We start from the raw sequence: 20,295 nt of genomic DNA, 5'->3' as shown, positions 1-20,295 counted from the left end.
GACTCAAAATGCTATTCAGGAACTAAGTATAGCAAAGCATTGTGTTCCACTTATTCCCCGTTATTGTTAATGCACAGTGTTTGATGTTTAACGCTTTCGGTTCCCTTCTCTCTCTCTCTCTCTCTCTCTCGTTCTGTGTGCGGCGGCGACAGGTCACCACCTCCACAGGAAGCAAATGTTTTTCGTGCCGTTCGTCAGCCGAGAGAGACAAATGGATGGAGAATCTGCGCAGGGCGGTGCAGCCCAACAAGGTAAACATGCAGTAGGGGGGATCGCCGCTAATGACTTGTGTGCACGAGTGTCCCAAGTCGAAAACGCCCGAATGCAACGTGGATTATCAGAGAGGCGTCGAGCTACACGGTGTTGACATCGTGTCGCAATTAGAACCGCGATGCAACCCGACGCCCGGCGGCGCCCGGCCCGCCCCGGGGCACCTGGAGGGTCGGAGGACGCAGAGGTTACAGCCCCAGAGTGCTTTCCCCTCGCACATCAATGCCACCTCCCAGACGGGGCACGGGGGAAAGTGGCAGACAAATCAAGCTGAGACAATAGTCGCCATCTCGAGGCGAATTCGTCGCTCCTTCGTCTGTCAGTATTTAGGAAATGAGTCACTAATTAGAAATTTGAAGAAAAATTCCCGTTTGAGTGCACGTTCCCCTCAGCTTCCTTTGGCTGGGACCACGTGTGTGTGTGTGTGTGTGTGTGTGTGTGTGCGTGTGTGTGTGTCTGGTTTCGTCTCTGTGCTCTGCGATTTTAATTATTCCCTCATTTAGAAAGATTAGATACGGTGCAATGTGTTTTTTTCGCAAACATAAAAACTGGAGTCAGATTCTTAAATCCTGATTTTTTGCTTTAACTGCTGCGTTTACGCCTCACTGAACAGAACAGATAAGACCACGATTAAGGTAACACATCAATGTAAGCTAAGTGTGCTAACGCTTGTTTATACCAACACCATTTATCTGGCAGACTTCAGGATAAATAAACATCTGACAAACTGTTGATTTTATTTACCCAACGCTTATTTTGCTCCCTTTTATTTCTGTTCTGATCTTCGATGACTGAGTACATGTTGGTCAATAGAGGATCCAGACCGGCACACAGGACTCATCCTGTTGGACTTTTTGGTTCACGGTACGGCATTTGTTACCGTGTCCTTGCCCTGAACTCTCTGCTCTTATCGCTGGTGCTTGGGAGGAGGAAGAAGAAGATCATATGTTAGAAATATTAAATAGCAAAGTAAATTAAATTATACTCAGCAATTTCCAAAACCAGCTCGCCAGATATGTAATCAATGTCAATTAAATGAGGTGATCTAAATGCTCAACTCATGTGCAAGTAATAATTATATGTAATCATTTACAGAAGTGTCATCCTCTAAGGTTGGTATCGCATCATAAAGTTTCATTTCTGATCGAAGGAATTGAGCCCCTCGATTTAGAGAAGGGAGTCATTTTTAAATCAACAGGAAAACATTTGGAAAATTGATGACACTGCTGAAGTGTTATTAATGCAGCTTATATTGCCTTGACATTTTGCTCCCACTTCATGCAACTATTGAGTGAACCGCACACCATTACGGATAGAGTCATATTCCAGGGCTCAGAAACCCCTCGTGAGGTACAGACAGTGTGATGCATGTAGATTCACAGGAATATATAAAGACATATGAAAAGCCTCCAGACACTGCTGAGCCGTCTTCAACAGCTTCCTTGTGATTACGAGACGCGCTGGTGTTTGTCTCTAATAACGCCCCGTAAAGATTTGCTCCTCTTTTCTCGTCGTCTTCAGAGGTGAAGAGGTTGTCAACGCAATCTGAATAATGGGCCAAAAATATTTCAATTGATGTCATAAGAGCACTTTGTGAGAATAATGTAGGCGTGGTGCCTCCTAGCTCATTTAAAGACTGCAAGTGCAGGAGGGAAAAGCTTTTAAATTGCTACCATGAAAGTCTCTGAATTGTTGACTTCATTTAAGAGGGCGTAACGTAAAAACCCGGGTTTGCGTCTCCTCCGTTTTCATTTTCATTTTCCAAAGCATCCGTCTAAAAGACCACGTCCTCTCCCTCTCTCCAGGACAACAGTCGCAGGGTGGAGAACCTGCTGAAGCTCTGGATCATCGAAGCCAAGGACCTGCCGGCCAAAAAGAAATACTTCTGCGAGCTGTGCCTGGACGACTCGCTCTACGCCCGCACCACCTGCAAGCTCAAGGCGGACAACGTCTTCTGGGGGGAGCACTTTGAGTTCAACAACCTGCCCGCCGTCAAGAGCATCACCGCCCACCTCTACAAAGACTCGGACAAGAAGAAAAAGAAAGATAAAAACAACTACATCGGACTTGTCAATATCCCCGTCGCCGCGGTCACCGGGCGACAGTTCATGGAGAAGTGGTACGCCGTCAGCACGCCCAACCCGCCAAAGGGCAAGACGTCCGGGCCCATGATCAGGATCAAGGCGCGCTACCAGAGCATGAACATCCTGCCCATGGAGATGTACAAGGAGTTCGCAGAGTACACCACCAACAACTACATGCTGCTCTGCTCGGTGCTCGAGCCGGGGATCAGCGTCAAGAACAAGGAGGAGATGGCGTGCGCCCTGGTCCACATTCTGCAGAGCACCGGCAAGGCCAAGGTTAGTGCAACCAGCGGTGGGGGGGTAGGGGGGGAGGGGATTTATTTCCGTTTCCCGACCACATTTGTCCCCGCGGGGACGTTATGAATAACAAAACCCGAGAACATCAGACCGTTGTCAGGAGGTGCAGACGAGACGTCACGTGGCGTGCAGAGGTTAACTATTCCTCCGCTGCTCGCTCGTTCCTGTGAACTATTGACCCCCCCCCTCCCTCCCCCCTTTGTCACTGAGCAGACAGAGACCAGACATCGGGGTGATTTCCTCTTGCTGCAACAGCCCCTATTACATTTTTAACTCGAGCTAATCCCCTCCATGAATCCCCTGCAGTGCTTCACGGCATACCGATGCAGGACAGAAGCACAGTGCACATCCAGCGAGCGCGGGGAGATTAGTCTGCCGCAGCAGGAGCTGAGTCCCCCGTGACAGCAGGCTGCTGCACTCAGATAATCTCCCATCAATCTGGGATGACTGTATTACACTTTTACTCTGACAGCACAGGGTTTGTCTTTTTTTTTTTTTGTGCAGTGAGACAAATGTTGGCATTTTGACCTCACGGGAACATCGGATTGCCAGACAGCCGTCTCATTGGCTGCTGATGAAAATCTCTGGTTTATTTTTTTCCTTCTTTTCTTGCACAAAACGTTGAACTGATCAAATAAGAAAACTATTCATCCATTCATCAGTAATGATAGAACTTCAATAATACTGATTGATCTAAATCCGTTCCCAAAAAACGTTCTTTTCTTTTTGTCCCCGTCTTCACCGCCTCGCCAGTGTTCATTTTCTCGCCAGTATCTCATCAGCAGAGCCTCAAAACTTTCTTTGCCTTTATCTCGGCGGAGTGATGAACGTGCTTAAGGAGGGACGTCCGCCCGCGCTGTCCCTCCAGTCGGCCGGTTGATTGATGCGGCGGGGGCCGAGGGGGGAGAGGGCCTCTGCTGGTCCTCGGAGAGACGGCCACCTCCTTAATCATCCCCAATTAATTAATCCCCACTAAAAGTTTTGCTCCCCGCTGACCTGCGGTTCCTTCCTTTGGGCTGGCGGAGGAGCTGCATGTGAAACGGCGCCGGAGTCGCTGTTTCAAGGTTGCTCATCAATAGATGTACCACGCTGCTGGGGTGAGTCTGTCTTCACAAAAGGCAAAGGGGGGGGGAGAAGAAGAATCCTTTAAATTTTCTCTTCACGGGGCTGTGAATGCAGAAATCCGCTGTCTTCTTTTGAGGAAGAGGCAGACGGAAGCTTTCGAACTGACGTAAACGGGAAGAATTAATGAAAGCTGCTTTCAAAGTGTCAAGCCGCAGTGCTGTTAGCGGCAACCGCTTCCCCCCTGAAAAGACTTTCATCGTTCTAAGACACGATGAAGTGGTCTGACATTAGGCAATACACAATGTTTTTCCTTCCTACATGTTGCATGAGTCACTCCTTTACAATACAGGGGTTAAGTGCCCTGTATTTTCATTACCGACGTTAGTGGGTTGTGTTTTAGGAATTGAGCAAATCACATTCACTTCAGCAAAGAAAATACTCTTTATTGTTTTTCCCTGCAAATGTTTCATAGAGCCTTTAGTTTTTTATCCCTCATTGTTTCCGTTTTTGTCTCAAGTTCAACCCGTGACTCAGTGTTTTCAAGTCTAATCGGCTGTGCAGAGGTGGGAAAATGTCTCTTAATTGCAGGCGGCTATTGTTGAGAGACGTAGATGGAGGGGTTGCAACAGGCATTAGTATGCAACACCTTCGACACTTTGATTTCTTCCTGTGTCATTTCTTCAGCCGTCACCGGATAATTACACCCTTAATATTGTGCTCCGTTGCACACTCGCTCCTTCCCGCTTGTTCTCCCGCGACTCTCCGTCTTTGTCTTGCTCCATCGCTCTTTCGTGCCTCATTGCGTCTTGAGGCCGAAGCTCTCAGGAGAGATGTCATAACGGACGCTGCATTGATGTCTGCATGCGTTGGTGAGCGTGCCGTGCGCGGATGCTAACGTCAATACGCACGCACCTACGCTGTATATCACAAAGATATTAGCAGGTGGTTACAGGTCACTTGTTCCACTTTGTGCGCGAGCAAACAGGCCTGCAGCCTTAGTGAGATATATTTGGCTCTGTGTGGCATGAGGAAAAGGTCAGAAGTGTACACAGCATGGCTGTGGGTGGAAACAGAAACAAATACTCTACTAGTCTACTTCCTCTGTAAACTTGATTTCATTTTATTTTGAAGGGGTAACACATTGGCGGATTTGCAGGCAGGTCCCGACACTTGTTTGTCTCCTCCCGCTGTTGTGTCCCTGTCACAAGCTCCAGGGTAACAACAGCAAACTGCCCGGAGAAATTCACCTCTCCCCCATCCAAAGACATCCGGCCCTGGCACGAATCCTCTGCCTTATCGATCCAGTCTTCTCGACGCCTCACCCCCACGGGAAGATTATGTTCTAATTTTCTCTCCGCGCCCCTCAGCCGCGCTAACTGATTTATCCTGATGACGACTGGCTGGACTCCACACTCATTGTTTTTAAATATTTTTATGTAGTCGCCTCCAACACACGCTGCCATTTTTCTTTTTTCTTGTATTTTTGGCACCGTTTGAGACGACTGGCTGTGGCTGTAATATGACAATTTCCCTCATAAGAGGTTAGCCCTCTCGCCTCTTGTGATGGACTGACATGGATGATTGAGGAGACAGACTAACAGTCTGTGAAGTGTGTTGCAGTGAGATGAAGAGGGCTCGTTGAGAACAGATGTCGGCTAGTCATGAAGCCATATCTGCTGCGTCGGCTCTCATCACATGTAACAAACACAAAGCCCATCAATGCACTTGCTCTCCTCAAAGTCTCCTTTGCAATTTGCACTACCAATGCGTCGTATCTTTTAGAGTGTTTTGTACTGGCAGCGGGATGTTTTTATTGATCACCCGCTGACAGAATGGAGCGGGGGAGGAGAGGTGAAACGGAGGAGGCTGAAGGCAACGACAAGGAGGCAAAGAGGGGGAAAGCGTTTTAGCAGCATCGGTGGCGCCGGACAGAGAGAAACATTTGGAAGCTCCTTGGCGTCTGTGTTGACTGTCTCCCTCAGTCCCTGGTCTTTTCTCTCACTTTCATTCTCACCGACTCTTTAACTTTCATGAGTGGTTCAACCAGAGTTCAACATGTCAGCATCGGCCCAGGATAATGTTCAACTTTGCTACAGCTGTTTTGTACCTGCTCACTTTTAATGTACGTCCATCGCAGATAAAGCTTTGGGAAGAAATCTGCCTCTCGCAAAAACAAGGACGTTCCCATCAAGCGGAGCTGTACTTTGTCAGCGTGCTCACACCAAAAACTAAGAGGGTCAACACAATGTTACACCTGAGCATCAAGTCATGTCCCCACATGAGTCTTTCCTCAGTCCTTGCCCCAAATGTTTTCCTTGCATTCAATTATTTTCTTGCAATCTGTGTCAGACTCAAATGGTTGTCGTTTTCAGTGGTCTGTATACACGACGCATCAGCAGGTTACTCCTGTATTGTTTTTCTAATGAATCCCATTAGTTCCACAATGCGTGACTTTTCCATTAATGAGGTTTGTTTATTCATTCACAAGATTAAAACAAATGAAAAACAAACGAAGATCTGTTATGCTTAGTCGGACATCATAGGAATTAGATATTCTCACAAAAAAGCTTTTATTTCTTTATTGTACTCGTTAAACAGCAGGACACCCGCAGAGAAGTAAGCAATGCAGCGAATACATTTCAATACTTTCCATCGCCAGAGCTCATCCTCGTTTAGCCGTCAAATAACCTTTGTTTTTTACATTCAACGTAATACAAAGCATCGATTAGCATTCACGTGATACACCGGCAGAACACGGCTGGGTGAGGTCATGGCTTTGTGATATCTGAGACTCTTCAGACACTTTTAAAGAAGCTGAATTGAGAAGACGATGTAACTTGACCTGCCGCTTGTTCCTGCTGCAGTATTTTCCTTTTAAGGCCTGTTTTCACTCTTGTACTGCTACGGTTTATTTCACCATAGAAACACATATTACACTTTCCTCCAGGACTCAATGTTCTTTCTGCGGCTCGCTGCAGTAATTACAAAGCACGCCGTTAGAAATACCTCTGCGTCCTGTTCTGTGATCAGTTTGTTTCTCCGTGCGATCCCGCAGATTGTCTTGTCTCTTCAGTGCGCGTCTGTGAATCTACATTTCAGCTTCAAAGCTCGCTGCCTGCAAACGCTGCAGTGCAATATTCCCCAAAAGAGACGTAAGCGCACACACACTGCGAGCTGTGCCTGGATTGTTGTGTGCACATCAGCGCATTGGACAAGACGTTATCAGTTTTTACTGGCGAGTAACGTCGTCCAGGGAGAATTCCTCGCGGTTTTCGAACAGGGACTCAGGTCCCTCTCCCTTGTTATGAGATGGGATCAGCCGGGCTGCACCGTCCACCCGTCAGTCCGACCCCATCTCCATATCACCCTGCGGGATCCTTTTTTCATTTTTTTTCAGGCTCGGTTCGGCTGATGAGATGTGGCAGGGATATAGAGAGCGTTCTACTTCTCCTTATTAGCACTGAAGCAGAGGGAAGGGAAGCTTGGGGGAGGGGGGGGGCTGCAGGATTGAGGGCATCATCAGAGAAGGCTGAGGGACGACGGGAGGGAAAAGACAGAAGCACCAGGCGCTTTTTAGGGCTTTGATTGGCTACAACACAGCTGGTTCTCCGTGTTATAAACTATTACAACAAAGCATTTATAACGCTCAGCAATAGCGCTCTGAATAACAAGCTTTACTCCTGATAGAAAGACCTCGACAACTATTCGACAAATTTGCATGAAATATTAGAGGCTGCACAAATTCCTGGTCCGCAGAGCATGAACCCCACGAACTGATGATCATTGGTCAGTGCTCGCTCCATGACCAAATACCTGTGAAACCACTACGTTGTTCCTGCTATCTTCTGGCTAGCACTAATAAAACAGGAATCAGGAAACCAATTCCCACCACAATAAATGCATTTTTGACTTCATTCAGAGTGGAAAAGGTGTGCAAATCCATCGTTATGGTGCCTGCACTTTTATTATATTCCTGTTTTTTGTGTTCTATCCTTACAAAGAAACCTGTCAAACTGAAATCCACTATGGGCTGAACTGTATCCTTCACGTCTGCATTGTTGGGTTCAACAAGCTGTAAGACATTAACAGCGGTGGATCTAATCTAATCTGGATCTAATTTCAGTCTACTTGTAGGAATAATTATGTCTGAGTTTAATTTTACAGTTTCATTCTCTCTCCTCCTCTATTTCATATAACCGTCCTCTCTAATCACGCCTGGATTAACCTCGACTCGGGGGAGAGCGGGGAGGAGGGAGCGAGCCAAAGAGCGGCAGTTAGCTTAGAGGAAAGATCATAATTGGGATGACATTTTCCTCCTATAAAGTGTTACCTAAATTGGAATGTCCTCGACAGTAATGAGCTTCTTGGACCAAGAATCATCATTAGTAACCAGAGTGTACGCGCACATTTCAGTGCATTACGACATTGAATCAGGGTACTTTTGTGTGACTTGTTCTGATGCTGATCAACAATAAAAAAAGACCCTGCCGCGTAAACATGAAAATGTTCTCTACAAACTGATTAAATGTGCATGGAAAGTATTTTAGATGTAAGTGTAGAGAATGATACAGATGGACAGATGTTGTCTTCCAAGCCACTGCAGCCGCCCAAGTCGCAGGCTTCTTGCAGACTACATTCTTTCTTTCTTCTTTTCTTCGTTCTTGAATGAATTTCGGCCTCTACATTCTGAGGTCTCGTTGCAGAGAAGTTGCCCCACAGCAGGACGCCGCCACCGCTGTGCTTCGCGCTGGGGACGCTGTGTTGATGAGGACGCGAGGTATTTAGCCTAATGTCCAAAGCGTACTCTCCCACGGGGCTCCTGGACGACTTTAACCGAGATGTCACGTGAGCCTTTTGTCCGTCTCTGCTCTTCTCGGACTCCGATACCAGCTTCTAAGACACTATTACTCCGTTTACAAGGAGAAGAAAAACATTCGTTTCTATTGATGGCTTTTAGACGCGATGGTGATATTTTGTTACAGAAAACCATGACAACATTCAAACGCAAACTCCCCACACACACACGCCTGTAATACCTGTAATACCTCAATCTTTGACTAATTTAAATATTTATTGATCTCCACAAGTTGAGATTGAGTCAGTGTGTGTGTGTGGAGCGCAATGAGCGAAATGTCCTTAAAAACCGAAAAGGCGCCGCTCGCCGCACATCAGTGGATGATTGGCTCCCTGTGGTGTTCCTCTGATTAGCCGGATAGCAGCTTCTTTCTGCGGCTACAGAATCCGTCTCCGAGGCTCCGCCGCTGTGCTTCCTCCTCCTCCTCCTCCTCCTCTGTTCTTTAAAGGCCGCCGCTCTGTCTCCTCTTCCTCTCCTTCGCTGTCTCCCTCTGTACATCTGTCACTTGCCTCCTCTTCTCCCTCGCCGCCGCGCTGGTTCCCCTGGTTTAACAAGCTGCCGGGGGACTTACACGCGACTACACACAGAAATTTGTTGGAGGCATCTAAAGCAGAGGATGATCCTTCCCCAGATGGCTCCGTTCCCCTTTTAGACATTGAATTTTTGGAGCTTTAATGCCTGTACCCACAGGTTTTTGTTTTTACATCACTTGATGAATACTATAGAATCCCTCATGGAGGAAACTTATACAATTATAAACAACTTGGGTGGAAACTTGCAGCTGTCTGGTCATGAGGTACATCCTCATCTTCAAAGTGGGAAACGAAGAGCGACATTTATCGCGTCATCAGTCGCTCAGCAAAGGTGTCAAAATCAATCTTTGCATTGAGTGGAAGTAAAGACCATGTTTGCTGCTCTCAGACAAAAATATGAGCCCTGCCCCTATTTTCCTCTCTTCAATGGTAAACATGTTGTTTCTTTCCGCTCCAAGTTTCTCAAGCGCAAACCCATTTAAAATTGCGCTATTAGTCCTAAAATGTGATTTTAATTATGATTCATTGTATCGCACTAAATGCAGAGACTGTGTCATCTTGCACGCAGACCACCAAATGATCCTTCTGAGGGTTAATGACGGGCAGTTTGTGAGCAGCACTGCCGACCTTTACAAAGACACACACGGAAAAACAGCAGAAGTTTGTATTTTATATTAACAATTGATTAGGTTCAAACTCTCCATTGGGGTTTATTTGCATTCAGACTTGTGATCATCATGTTTGGATCAACTCCCCAACCGCTCTATACCGGCCCACTTCATCTACCCAACGCAACAGAAAGGCTCATCGGGCGCGAGAGAAGAAAGGCTGACAATGCGGTAAACAGGTAGTGGATGGGGAGTGCTGTGGTTAATTAGCGATGGGGAGCGCCGGCGGGAGACTAGTCAGGTGACCGTGGCAGGCAGGAAGCACACAGAGGACCACGCAATAGGAGCAACAACAAGGTCTAAAATGGCAGAAGATGTTGGTAACTTCTAAATGTGTCTTATGAGTCTGATATTCTAATTAAAATCCTTACATCATTAACCCTTTGCTCGTCTTGTTTTCGCTTCCTCCTGCAGGACTTCCTCACGGATCTGATGATGTCAGAGGTGGATCGATGCGGGGAGAACGAGCACCTCATCTTCAGGGAGAACACGCTGGCGACGAAGGCCATAGAGGAGTACCTCAAGCTGGTGGGACAGAAGTACCTGCAGGACGCCCTGGGTGAGCGGAGCAGGGATCTGGAAGCCAGAGGCCGTTCCTCTGATGAAAAGCTCAAATAGTTGCTGCTGTCTTTGCAGCTGCACGTTCCTGATCACCTCGTTCCCTTTAACACATTCATTCCGTTCAGTCGCCTCTGCTCCCGCTCCTCAGACGTTAGTCCGACGTTTGGTGAGGTGTGTGTTTGTCAGGCTGCAGGCCCGACAATAAGCACTCTGTATGCACCGCGTGCTCTCCTCCCGATGCGTACACGTCGGCAGCTTAATCTACAACCGGCACACATCCTTCCTGCCACTCGCTGCTGATATTTATGCTCGTCGTGTGTGTTTGCGTCGGCCCGGGTGCCTCTGGAACAAGACCGGACGCCGCTTCTCTCGCCTTTCTGGAATGAGTCAGATAATGTGCGGCTTAAATGGACCTCGTAGGTCTGTCGGTCTCTTTGTGGGTTAGTTTAGTTCATGGCTCAGCTCACACATCTCAAAGACAATGTCAAAGCCTGTTCCCTGTGACGTCTTACTCTTCTTGCTGCATTCAAATAAAAAACCTTTTGTTCCTTCACTTGCTCAGTGACTTTGTGTTGTTGTTGTTGTTGTTGTTTCAGGGGAGTTCATCAAGGCTCTGTACGAGTCAGATGAGAACTGCGAGGTGGATCCGTCCAGGTGTTCCTCAGGCGACCTGCACGAACACCAGAGCAACCTGAAGATGTGCTGCGAGCTGGCCTTCTGCAAGATCATCAACTCATACTGGTGAATGCCGGAGCACATTAGTGTCCACACTTAACACGGAGGAGAAATCTCCTGTTCCGTGAATCGGCCCTTTTAAGCAGACTTCATATCAATCAAGACAATACCTTCAGGGGGGTCTTACATTAAGCTGCATGCCAGTTAGCAGTATTTGTCAGATTTAAAAGAATTAAGTAGTTTAAAATGTGTGAGATTTTAGAGCAACGGCAAGTTGTTAATGTCAAACATAGGACACATTTATCCAGCATCTTACTCCTGCTTTACAGCAGCAGCCTCCACAGGATGTGTTTAGAAGCCTCAATATCTGCAGTTTTGTAATTATATATAAATATTCATAGGTAGGGATGAATGGCAAGACATTCAGAACAATGGTAATCGTGTGCCTCTTGATGTATGGAAAGTGATTGCAATCAAATCAGTAACGGCTTCCTTTGTGTTGTTTTCCCCCGTGAAACAACAAGAGGGAGTGTCAAATGGTCCAATCAGATGCAATAATATGCTAAAACGTCTTATTCAACACCAACCGGCTTTTTTACAATCATCATAAAACGTCCCTCAGAAAGCACAACCATCCCTCGTCTCTGTTTGTGTTCCGCAGTAAACTCTTAAATTAAAAGCCTATTTAAGTCGTACAACATTTGTAAAATTACATTTGTGAAGGTGGGAGTGAAAGTGAGGTATGAGGTTAGGGTCCTCTTTAGAAGTCACGCCCGTCTCTTCTCCTCCGCAGCGTCTTTCCCAGAGAGCTGAAGGAGGTCTTTGCGTCATGGCGACAGGAATGCAGCAACCGGGGTCGACCGGACATCAGCGAGCGGCTCATCAGCGCGTCCTTGTTCCTGCGGTTCCTCTGCCCGGCCATCATGTCCCCCTCGCTTTTCAACTTGATGCAGGAGTATCCGGATGACCGCACAGCGCGCACGCTCACGCTCATCGCCAAAGTCACGCAGAACCTGGCGAACTTCACAAAGTGAGTGTGTGTGTTTGTCGTTAGTAATAAAACCGCCAGCACTCGGCGAGCTTTTTGGACGAGGACTGTGGAATTTTCTAAAAATAACATTTCTTTCTTCCCTCCCCGTCCGCCGTCAGGTTTGGTAACAAGGAGGAGTACATGTCCTTCATGAACCAGTTCGTGGAGCACGAGTGGACCAACATGCAGCGCTTCCTGGTCGAAATCTCCAACCCAGAGACCATCTCCAACACGGCGGGCTTCGAGGGCTACATCGACCTCGGCAGGGAACTCTCCACCCTGCACTCCCTGCTTTCGGAGGTGGTGTCCCAGATGGACCAGGTACCGGAGAGGAAGGCGCCCTGTAATATAATATTCTTATAGGATTCAACTTTGCAGAAGGTCCAAAGGTCTCTGATGGATTATCACAAACTTGAGCATCCGGATCATGCTTGGACTACATTAGGATTTTTGTCGTACATCCATCCATAATTCATCCCTACATTACATAAACAGAGCACAAGGGGAAAACATTGAAAGTCAGAGGCTGGGTGAGGCATATTAATGGATGTGCAAGGACGTCCGCATTAGCTCCGGTAGCAGATGGGAAGCTGGTAATAATTAGATAACGGGAAGATTTGAGGGTTTTTTGAGGGGGGCTAAAGCATCCGGCGCTCTGAAAAACCTTGTCTTTCAATAATTCAGGAATCAAAGTGAGTCTAGTTAAGCCCATCAGACGGGCCGGCCTCCTGCATTATTCAGTATGTTGTCTGAATAAGAGAGTTGATTGCGTGGCATAGGGGAAAATAACCAGGCCTAAAAAATATGCCAATATCAAATTCAGCAAAACAGCACGGAAATGAAATCCAATTAACGCCGCGGCTGAAGTGGTCCAGAGTAATATTTGATTTGGCTGATTATGTCTCTTTCTTCCCAGAGTGCCGCCTCCAAGCTGGGTCCTCTGCCCAGGATCCTGCGGGAGGTGAACACGGCTCTGTCCAACCCGTCCTGCGTCATGATGTCCCCGGGACAGTCCTCGGAGCACGTGGGCTCGCCCCCCGCCGAGGCCAGCTGCAGCATCTCCACCGGCCTGCAGAAGATGGTCATAGACAACGACCTGCCGGGGTGAGGGACACAAACACATTCGTGAAACTGTACTGCACGTTATTTTTTAATCATGAATAGAGAAAAGCTAATTAGATGCCGTGTGCGAAATACAGTGAAAAAACATCGCAGACCACATTAACATGGTTTCCTGGGGGTCTCGAAGATTGAGCTCGCTATTTCCTATTCATCCATATAGGAAAGTACATCTAAAGGAAAAGCCCAATTTAAGTCTTTGGAGGGCAATAAACATACATGCCTCCTTATTGGAACACAAATCAGATCTTTTTGAACCAAAGTGCTTGAACAAGTCTTCAACAATTCTTGTATTACAGAAAAAACTCATTATGGAAGTGCAGCTATTCTCCAAAAGTTATGAACCAGTCCACCAGTTTTTAGATGTCAGTTACCGATACATGCCGGTGCCTCCGGTGCCTCCGCGGTGGATTGTGTTCTCCTGAGTGTCAACGTCTGACAGCGGCACAGCGTCACCCCGGCTTGTTTACATCAGCCAGATGAACCCTCGTTTCCTCACGCACACTCTGACTGCACCTTATCGCTCTTATCTTACTCCCCGACGGCACGCCGGCGAGGGCGACACTTATAAAGATTAAGACGAGGCAACAGGGAGCCACAGGAGGAGGGATGTTATAATAAACACCAGTCAGCACAACAGAACAGGAAGTGAGTCATCGTTATGGTAATCAATGGAACTCATTAATGGATGTCCCCGTATGACCTGATGTCAAAGCTTCCCCTCTGCTTGATCACAGCAACCGTTTGCTCGCGTCTTAACCTACATGTTTCCGTGGTTACGGCCTAACTGCTTCCCATCCGCCGACCAGGGACGCGAAGAGTAAGAGAAAGAAAAAGACACAGTGGTAGAGAGAGAGAGAGGGAGAGGGAAGGAATTGAGCAGGAAAAAAATAAGTTTGGGCAGAAGGGTAACGGAACAAAGAGAGAAGGACACGTAGAGGGAGGAGATGAGCGTGATGTGAATGAAAGAGATCACGTCTGTCAAGGTAATCGTCTTCTGGCAATAAAGCCTCCATCTACCAAATGAAAGGAGGGAAAAAAGGGAGTGTGAGGGGCCGGGGGACAAAGCAAAATAGTACGGAGGACACACATCTTTAAAAGCCAGATGGACTTAATCACTTGTATTACTTTTACGATAGCTTAGCTTTTTAGCAAAACGCTTAACTTGAAGGTTTTCCAGCTACAGCATCACACGTTATGACCAGTATCTGCAGGCGGATCGTGTTTTTGTGAACAGTTAATTGTGCTGTTTGGGGTAGTTGACTTTTGTCAACCATTTTCAAAAAATTGTGTCACCGCATGGTAGGAAACCGTAGCTAGTCAACAAGTTTGTCTTTTTATTATGTGGTCACATTTGAAGGTCAAAATTACGAGATTTGTGAAATCACATACTATTTTTAATGTAACTTTAGGCCCACTGGTTGAGAATATTTGCTTTACGGCACATTACTGATTTAATTACTTTTTCTAGCGTTACTGTTAGAATTGCTTAGTTTTGCTTTACTGCTCAGGTTTTTACTTTCTCTTCCATGAGGAGTCTAATATTTTTTTTGTTACATTGCTGCTTTCGTTGCCGAGGACTTTAAAGCTCAGTGAGGCTTTTTATTTGCATACAGATAAAACATTTTCACAGCTCAGGTTTATAAGTTGTGACTGATCCGATCGGCTGTTGTTTTAAGATGCTCGTCAGATTGACCTTTTTCTTGTTCTGTCTCTTTCAGGCTGGTGGACTTCACCAGGTTACCGTCTCCCACCGCGGAAAATAAGGACCTATTCTTTGTGACCAGGAGCTCCGGGATCCAACCTTCCCCAGCACGCAGTTCGAGCTACTCTGAGACCAATGAAGCGGACATGGGCATGGCCAACGGCAGCAAGAGTCTGTCCATGGTGGACCTCCAGGACCCCCGCAGTCTGGACGGTGGTCCGGGTCCAAGCTCCTCGGAGGCCCTGGGTGAAGGTCCAACCCCCGGGGGAGGGTGGTTGGCCAGAGTCCCACAGGTGAACATCCCCGGTGGTCCCACTCTGAGGAGGCCGGCCCAGACCCCCACCGCCCTGGGTACAGAAAGCACCCCGGGTCGACCCGCCCAGCTCCTGGCCCCCCTGTCCTTCCAAAATCCGGTCTACCAGATGGCGGCTTGCCTGCCCGTGTCCCCTCGAGGAATGACCGACTCGGGCTCCGAGTGCCACAGTTCCGTCAGTTCCCATAGCAACAACGAGGACGGACCGGCAGGAGGGAAGAACGCCTTCTTGAACCACGGCGGCGGCGGCGGCGGCGGAGGAGGTGGCGGCGGGAGCAGCGGGGACGAGTACACCCGGCGTTCGGGGGAGTTCAACCGCCGGCAGCTGTCCCTCACGGAGACACAGCACCAGCCCAACGTCCCCAGACAGAACAGTGCCGGCCCGCAGCGGAGAATAGACCAACCTCCGCCCCAGAGCGTCACCCGGGGCCGCACGCCTCCAAATCTCCTCAACAGCGGACCCTACCCCCGGCCCTCTTCTGGCAACATGATGACATCGTCGCCCGACTGGCCCGGCAGCGGCGCGCGGTTACGGCAGCAGTCCTCCTCCTCCAAAGGGGACAGTCCGGAGACCAAGCAGCGGGCTCAGCATAAACAGGTAAGGGGCTCGCCTCTAAACACCTGCAGCACGTCCAACGAGGAGGTCCGTTAGGCCGTTACTCTCTGCACAGTCACCCGTAAACGTCGACGTAATCACCTGAGACTCTCATGGCACGTTGAAAAAGACTGCGTCGGGGGGGGAGGGGGGGGGCTCAGCACTGATCGCTGTGTGTGTAATAACAATAGCTCATCACTTCACCACAGCTTTGCTGGTCAAGTTTAATTGGCCCGGGAAGGAGGCGCAATTAGCATCTTATTAACTAGCAAATAGACACACACACTCACATGCTAGCAAGGAAAAAGAAAAGAAGTCATGGGTGCGACCAGACACGGTGTATTGTCAGGCTGGCGTGCCGATCCAGTGTGCGTGTGTCACAGCGGGAGGTTTGCATGGCTTCGCTGCCTCTGCTGGTGGGTCTATAGGCTGTGACTAAAGACACTGGTGAGCGGTTGCCCTTGGTAACTGGCTCGAAGGGGGAGGTATCTGCATATTAACCACAATGCTTTGCTCTCCTCTCTGTGGAATATCACCAGATTGCTTTTAGATTGACGGGCTCGCTGATAGAACCGAGCAGTAATTTGGTTAATGCTCGTTCGGGGGAACCCAGAACACGCATTTCATTTCAGCGGTGGAAGCAACAAACCTCCAGGAATGTGCAGGCCCATGTGTGCAGATGTGTGTTTTACAGTATCTTTAAAGTGATTATTTTGGGGGGTGATGTCGGTTGCTGCATTACATAAATAGCGACTGTTGGATAGATGGCCGTTGAATCTTTTTCCCACGACGTGAATCCGAACAGTTCGTTTTACGCAGCACCATCATCGGGTCTAAATCTTCAAACGTTTACTACATGAGTAACATTGTGACACATACAGACCTTGATATAGTAGTCATACCCTCATTTGGATCAAAATGAACAGTTAACAGCTTTGTGCATGTTTTCAATTAGTCACTAATAAGGTTGTTAAGGGGAAACCCGGATAAGTTCTGATGTTTTTATCCAAACGCTTATTTTAAATATTATAAGTGTGCTGGACTATAAAAGCATCCTATAGTTCCTCTCATGTAGCAGATAGAAAACACACACACACAGTGCCAGCATCTGCCTCCAGATGTTTGCTGTCTTTTGTTCTCACAGTATTTACCCTCCATGCTGCTGGTACGACGCTGTATGTGTCCACACTCACACACACACACATGTTTAAACCCCTGCTTGGAGGTGTGTGCTCTGCTGTGTGTGTGTGTGTGTGTGTGGTTGAAGACACAGGGGTGTGTATCCATTCCACCTGCTGCTTTCAGGCCACATGATTTGATTTTCAAGCTTATTTCTGTTGTTTCTGTGCTGTTATTGCAACCTGCTCCCCCCCCTCCTCCCCTCCTCCCTGTCACTTGCACTCAGCTCATGTATGTTTGTGTGTGTGTCTCTGTGTGTGTGCGTGTGTGTGTTGTGTTCACTAGGCCCCCTCCCCAGTGAACCCCAGTGCGCTGGACCGCACAGCAGCCTGGCTATTGAATATGAATGTGCAGTATTTAGACCATGAGGGGACGGAGCCCGAGTCACTGAGAAACAGAGAGGATCTGACTCAGGTGGAGAAGGTAACCGGACCGTTCATCCGACCTTTGACCTTTACCAACACCTCCTCTCACAACCCACCTCGACCTTCAGCCCCGATGCCCCCACTGAACTAACCCTCCTCTCTTTAACCCTCATTAGCTCCCACATGCACCTCCCCCCCGTCTATTTATTCCCACTCTGCCGAGGTCCCTTAGACATCTAATATGCACATTTATAACAGAACTAGAGGTAAATAGGATATATTGTGCCCCCGTCTGGCTCTACTTCGGACCCCTTAGTGCCTCAATCTCCCCCATTTTCCTGAAATTGGCTTTTCCAGTGATATTTAGGCTTTTAGATTTTGGCTACTTCATTTTTTGCCGACCTGCAGTGAACCCGGTTGTGGCTAAAAACGAGGAAGTGATCGCAACAACAGTAATGGCAGAAAGTAGCTATTCTACATGGAAATAATTGCTAAATATTCCTCCAATAGATGTATTAGTCCAACATTCAGTGTTTCCAGTTTACTCATCACATGAAAAGCATCTGATTCTCAGCTGAAATGTTACATGAAACAAAAAGAATTGACCCATAGGGAAAAAAATCACAGCTGTCCATCAATTACTGCGACTAATCAAGACATCAGGACAACTCAGCTGACAATTACACTTCCTGTTTGGTCCCACAGTAAAAGGGGATTCCTAAATATAGACTTGGTTTAGTGAAACTTTAACCCTTTTACTGTCCGTCAGCCTGGAATAACTCATCGTCTGCGCTCGTCTGTCTTACCTGCAGAGCAGGTGTGTGTGTGTGTGCATGTATGTGTGAGTATGCACATGCAGTACATCCACACAGACACGTTGAAGCTCGTGTGCGCTTGCATCTCCGTGAGAGACGGAGAGAGATTTTTTCCCCTCTGCTTCCTCTGCCTGTGTTCTCGCTTCCTCTTTTTCCTTAACAACCATCCACCCTCATCTTCCTTTCCATCGCTTTGATTGGCTGCCACATGCTCCCCCATATATATATATATATATATATATATATATATATGTATATCCCCCCCCCCCTATCCATAATGAATACAAACGTGTCATCCTAACATAGCTCATACTTTCTGGGCGCCAGCAGCCCGAGCGGGGAGAGCAACCAAAGAAGGCAATAACTTCAGTCTTAACAAAGGAGCCGCAGACACCTTAAAATAGCAGAGCAGCAGCAGGAGAAGGATCGGAAAACATCTTCAGCTGAGACGCAGCGAACGCTCCACGCGGGCCGAACCACGCGGGCCGAACCACGCGGGCCCAACCACGCGGGCCCAACCACGCGGGCCCAACCACGTGGGCCCAACCACGCGGGCCCAACCACGTGGGCCCAACCACGCGGGCCCAACCACGTGGGCCCAACCACGCGGGCCGAACCACGCGGGCCGAACGCCGGCTGTTTTAAGATCCACGGCCATTTGCATGCGCTCTATATGTGTTCTGGGTTTTGTCTCGTTTTGCCAGCAAAATAGAAAATGGGACCTTATTTTCATACATATACATACGTTTAAAAAAAGTTTCATTTGCATGAAAAACAAAATGTTTTTTACATTTATTTAGTTTGACAAAGAAAATAATTACAGTGCCAATGCAGTCCCCCTTTGCACATGATCACATTTTGTGTTTGAGTCGATCCCATGTTCAGTTATGTGCAGGTAAGAGATCAGAGTTTCAACAATAAGCTTCAGCCGCTGGCCAGATAGTTTCCCCCGTCTTCATTAAAGTGTCTATTGTCTGTATTTTATAATTATCTTCTGTCTGCTAAATCTATTGCACGTCTCAGGGTTTAAATGATCTACATTTAATCATTTTCCATCTTTCTTATGAACTACCAAAGTCGGAAGGTCGGCTTTGTCGGCACGGCGCCATTTGACATCGATAAAGACACAGAGTCGCATTGTGCAGGACAAAGGCTTTTACAAACACAGTAGATGTGCTTTAATTCTCCACGGATCTAGTGACAAGAGACGAGGGGATGTCAGGGATTGACAGAGGAGTTGAGAAACGGGTCCAGGAGGCGATCAGAAACGTATTCGAGGTCATCAATCCTCCCGAGGAAGAGCAGGCTGGTGCGCAGGAGAGTGAGGAAATAAGGAGACGAGGAGGGATGAATGGAGCCAGCAGCGTCCTCGCTGTGTGATCATTGGGGCGCTCTGATAGTCGGTTTATCCCGGGACGATCCGTCAGTTACCGCGGGACGCTGCTCAGATTGAATACGCAGAGAAGCTGCTCATCTGAAGCCCCGTCGTGTGTTTGCTGTTAATTAGCGCGCTCACACAAAGCCCTAAAGTGCCGAGCGCTGTCCACGCTGATTGGCGGCGTGCTGAGCTCTCGTAGCGTCCCGCGGAGACGTTGTCTCGTCTGCAGCTCCTCTTGTGAGACGCCGGCTGACCACAGCGTCCCTCGCTGCAGAGAGAATTGTGTTTTCCTCTCCAGAAGAGATTCGATTTCTGCACCAGTTTCCCCCCGTCGCCCGAAGAGAAACCTCTTCAAAAGCCGCTCTCAGGTCCAGCGGGAGGTCAGGGAGAGATTTCCATGCTTCTTTTCACAGATTAGACTCCTACTTCACTGGTTCCATCCCTCCCTTTCCCCTCCTCGTCGACTTGATTCATTTTAAATGTCCTCTCTTCTCTTTCCCTCTCTGTTTTTTTGCCTCTCGGCGGGTAGGAAAACAACAGAATTTGACAGTTTTTGATTTATTATTTGCAAAGAAAGTTTTGCTGGGCTGGATGAAATATCCCCCTCGTTAGTGGAAAGAAAGAGGCTGCACAGGTCTAATACGCAAGTGCAATAATGAAATCGGCTCATAAATAAACCGTGTGATACTCTCAGGGGCAACGGGACAACTTTTAGTTTGTGTCGGCGACGGTTACCGTGGCGACGGGGCCGATGATTGCGAGGGTCGTGATGATACCGGGGATCTCCT

The 20,295-nt window shown here is 48.0% G+C and overlaps 1 protein-coding gene across 19 annotated transcripts in view; it reads left to right on the top strand.

The window, feature by feature from the left end:
* The window catches only part of dab2ipb (DAB2 interacting protein b), a 95,810-nt gene that overhangs the window by 71,164 nt on the left and 4,351 nt on the right, over positions 1-20,295 (top strand). For 18 of the 19 annotated variants that reach the window (XM_078088955.1, XM_078088956.1, XM_078088954.1 and 15 more), the window contains 9 exons: positions 153-251; positions 2,076-2,630; positions 10,187-10,331; positions 10,930-11,074; positions 11,802-12,038; positions 12,158-12,359; positions 12,955-13,142; positions 14,879-15,773; positions 17,235-17,372. In XM_078088955.1, coding sequence (XP_077945081.1) covers positions 153-251; positions 2,076-2,630; positions 10,187-10,331; positions 10,930-11,074; positions 11,802-12,038; positions 12,158-12,359; positions 12,955-13,142; positions 14,879-15,773; positions 17,235-17,372 — 2,604 coding nt within the window. The remainder of the gene's footprint in view (positions 1-152; positions 252-2,075; positions 2,631-10,186; positions 10,332-10,929; positions 11,075-11,801; positions 12,039-12,157; positions 12,360-12,954; positions 13,143-14,878; positions 15,774-17,234; positions 17,373-20,295) is intronic. The other variant, XM_078088960.1, reaches the window with a different exon arrangement.

Source organism: Gasterosteus aculeatus, chromosome 14, assembly GCF_964276395.1.
Source record: "Gasterosteus aculeatus chromosome 14, fGasAcu3.hap1.1, whole genome shotgun sequence".
NCBI classification, from domain to species: Eukaryota; Metazoa; Chordata; class Actinopteri; order Perciformes; family Gasterosteidae; genus Gasterosteus; species Gasterosteus aculeatus.
The sequence above is the reverse complement of the archived record's forward strand: the minus strand, read 5'-3'. Positions and strand labels throughout refer to the sequence as shown.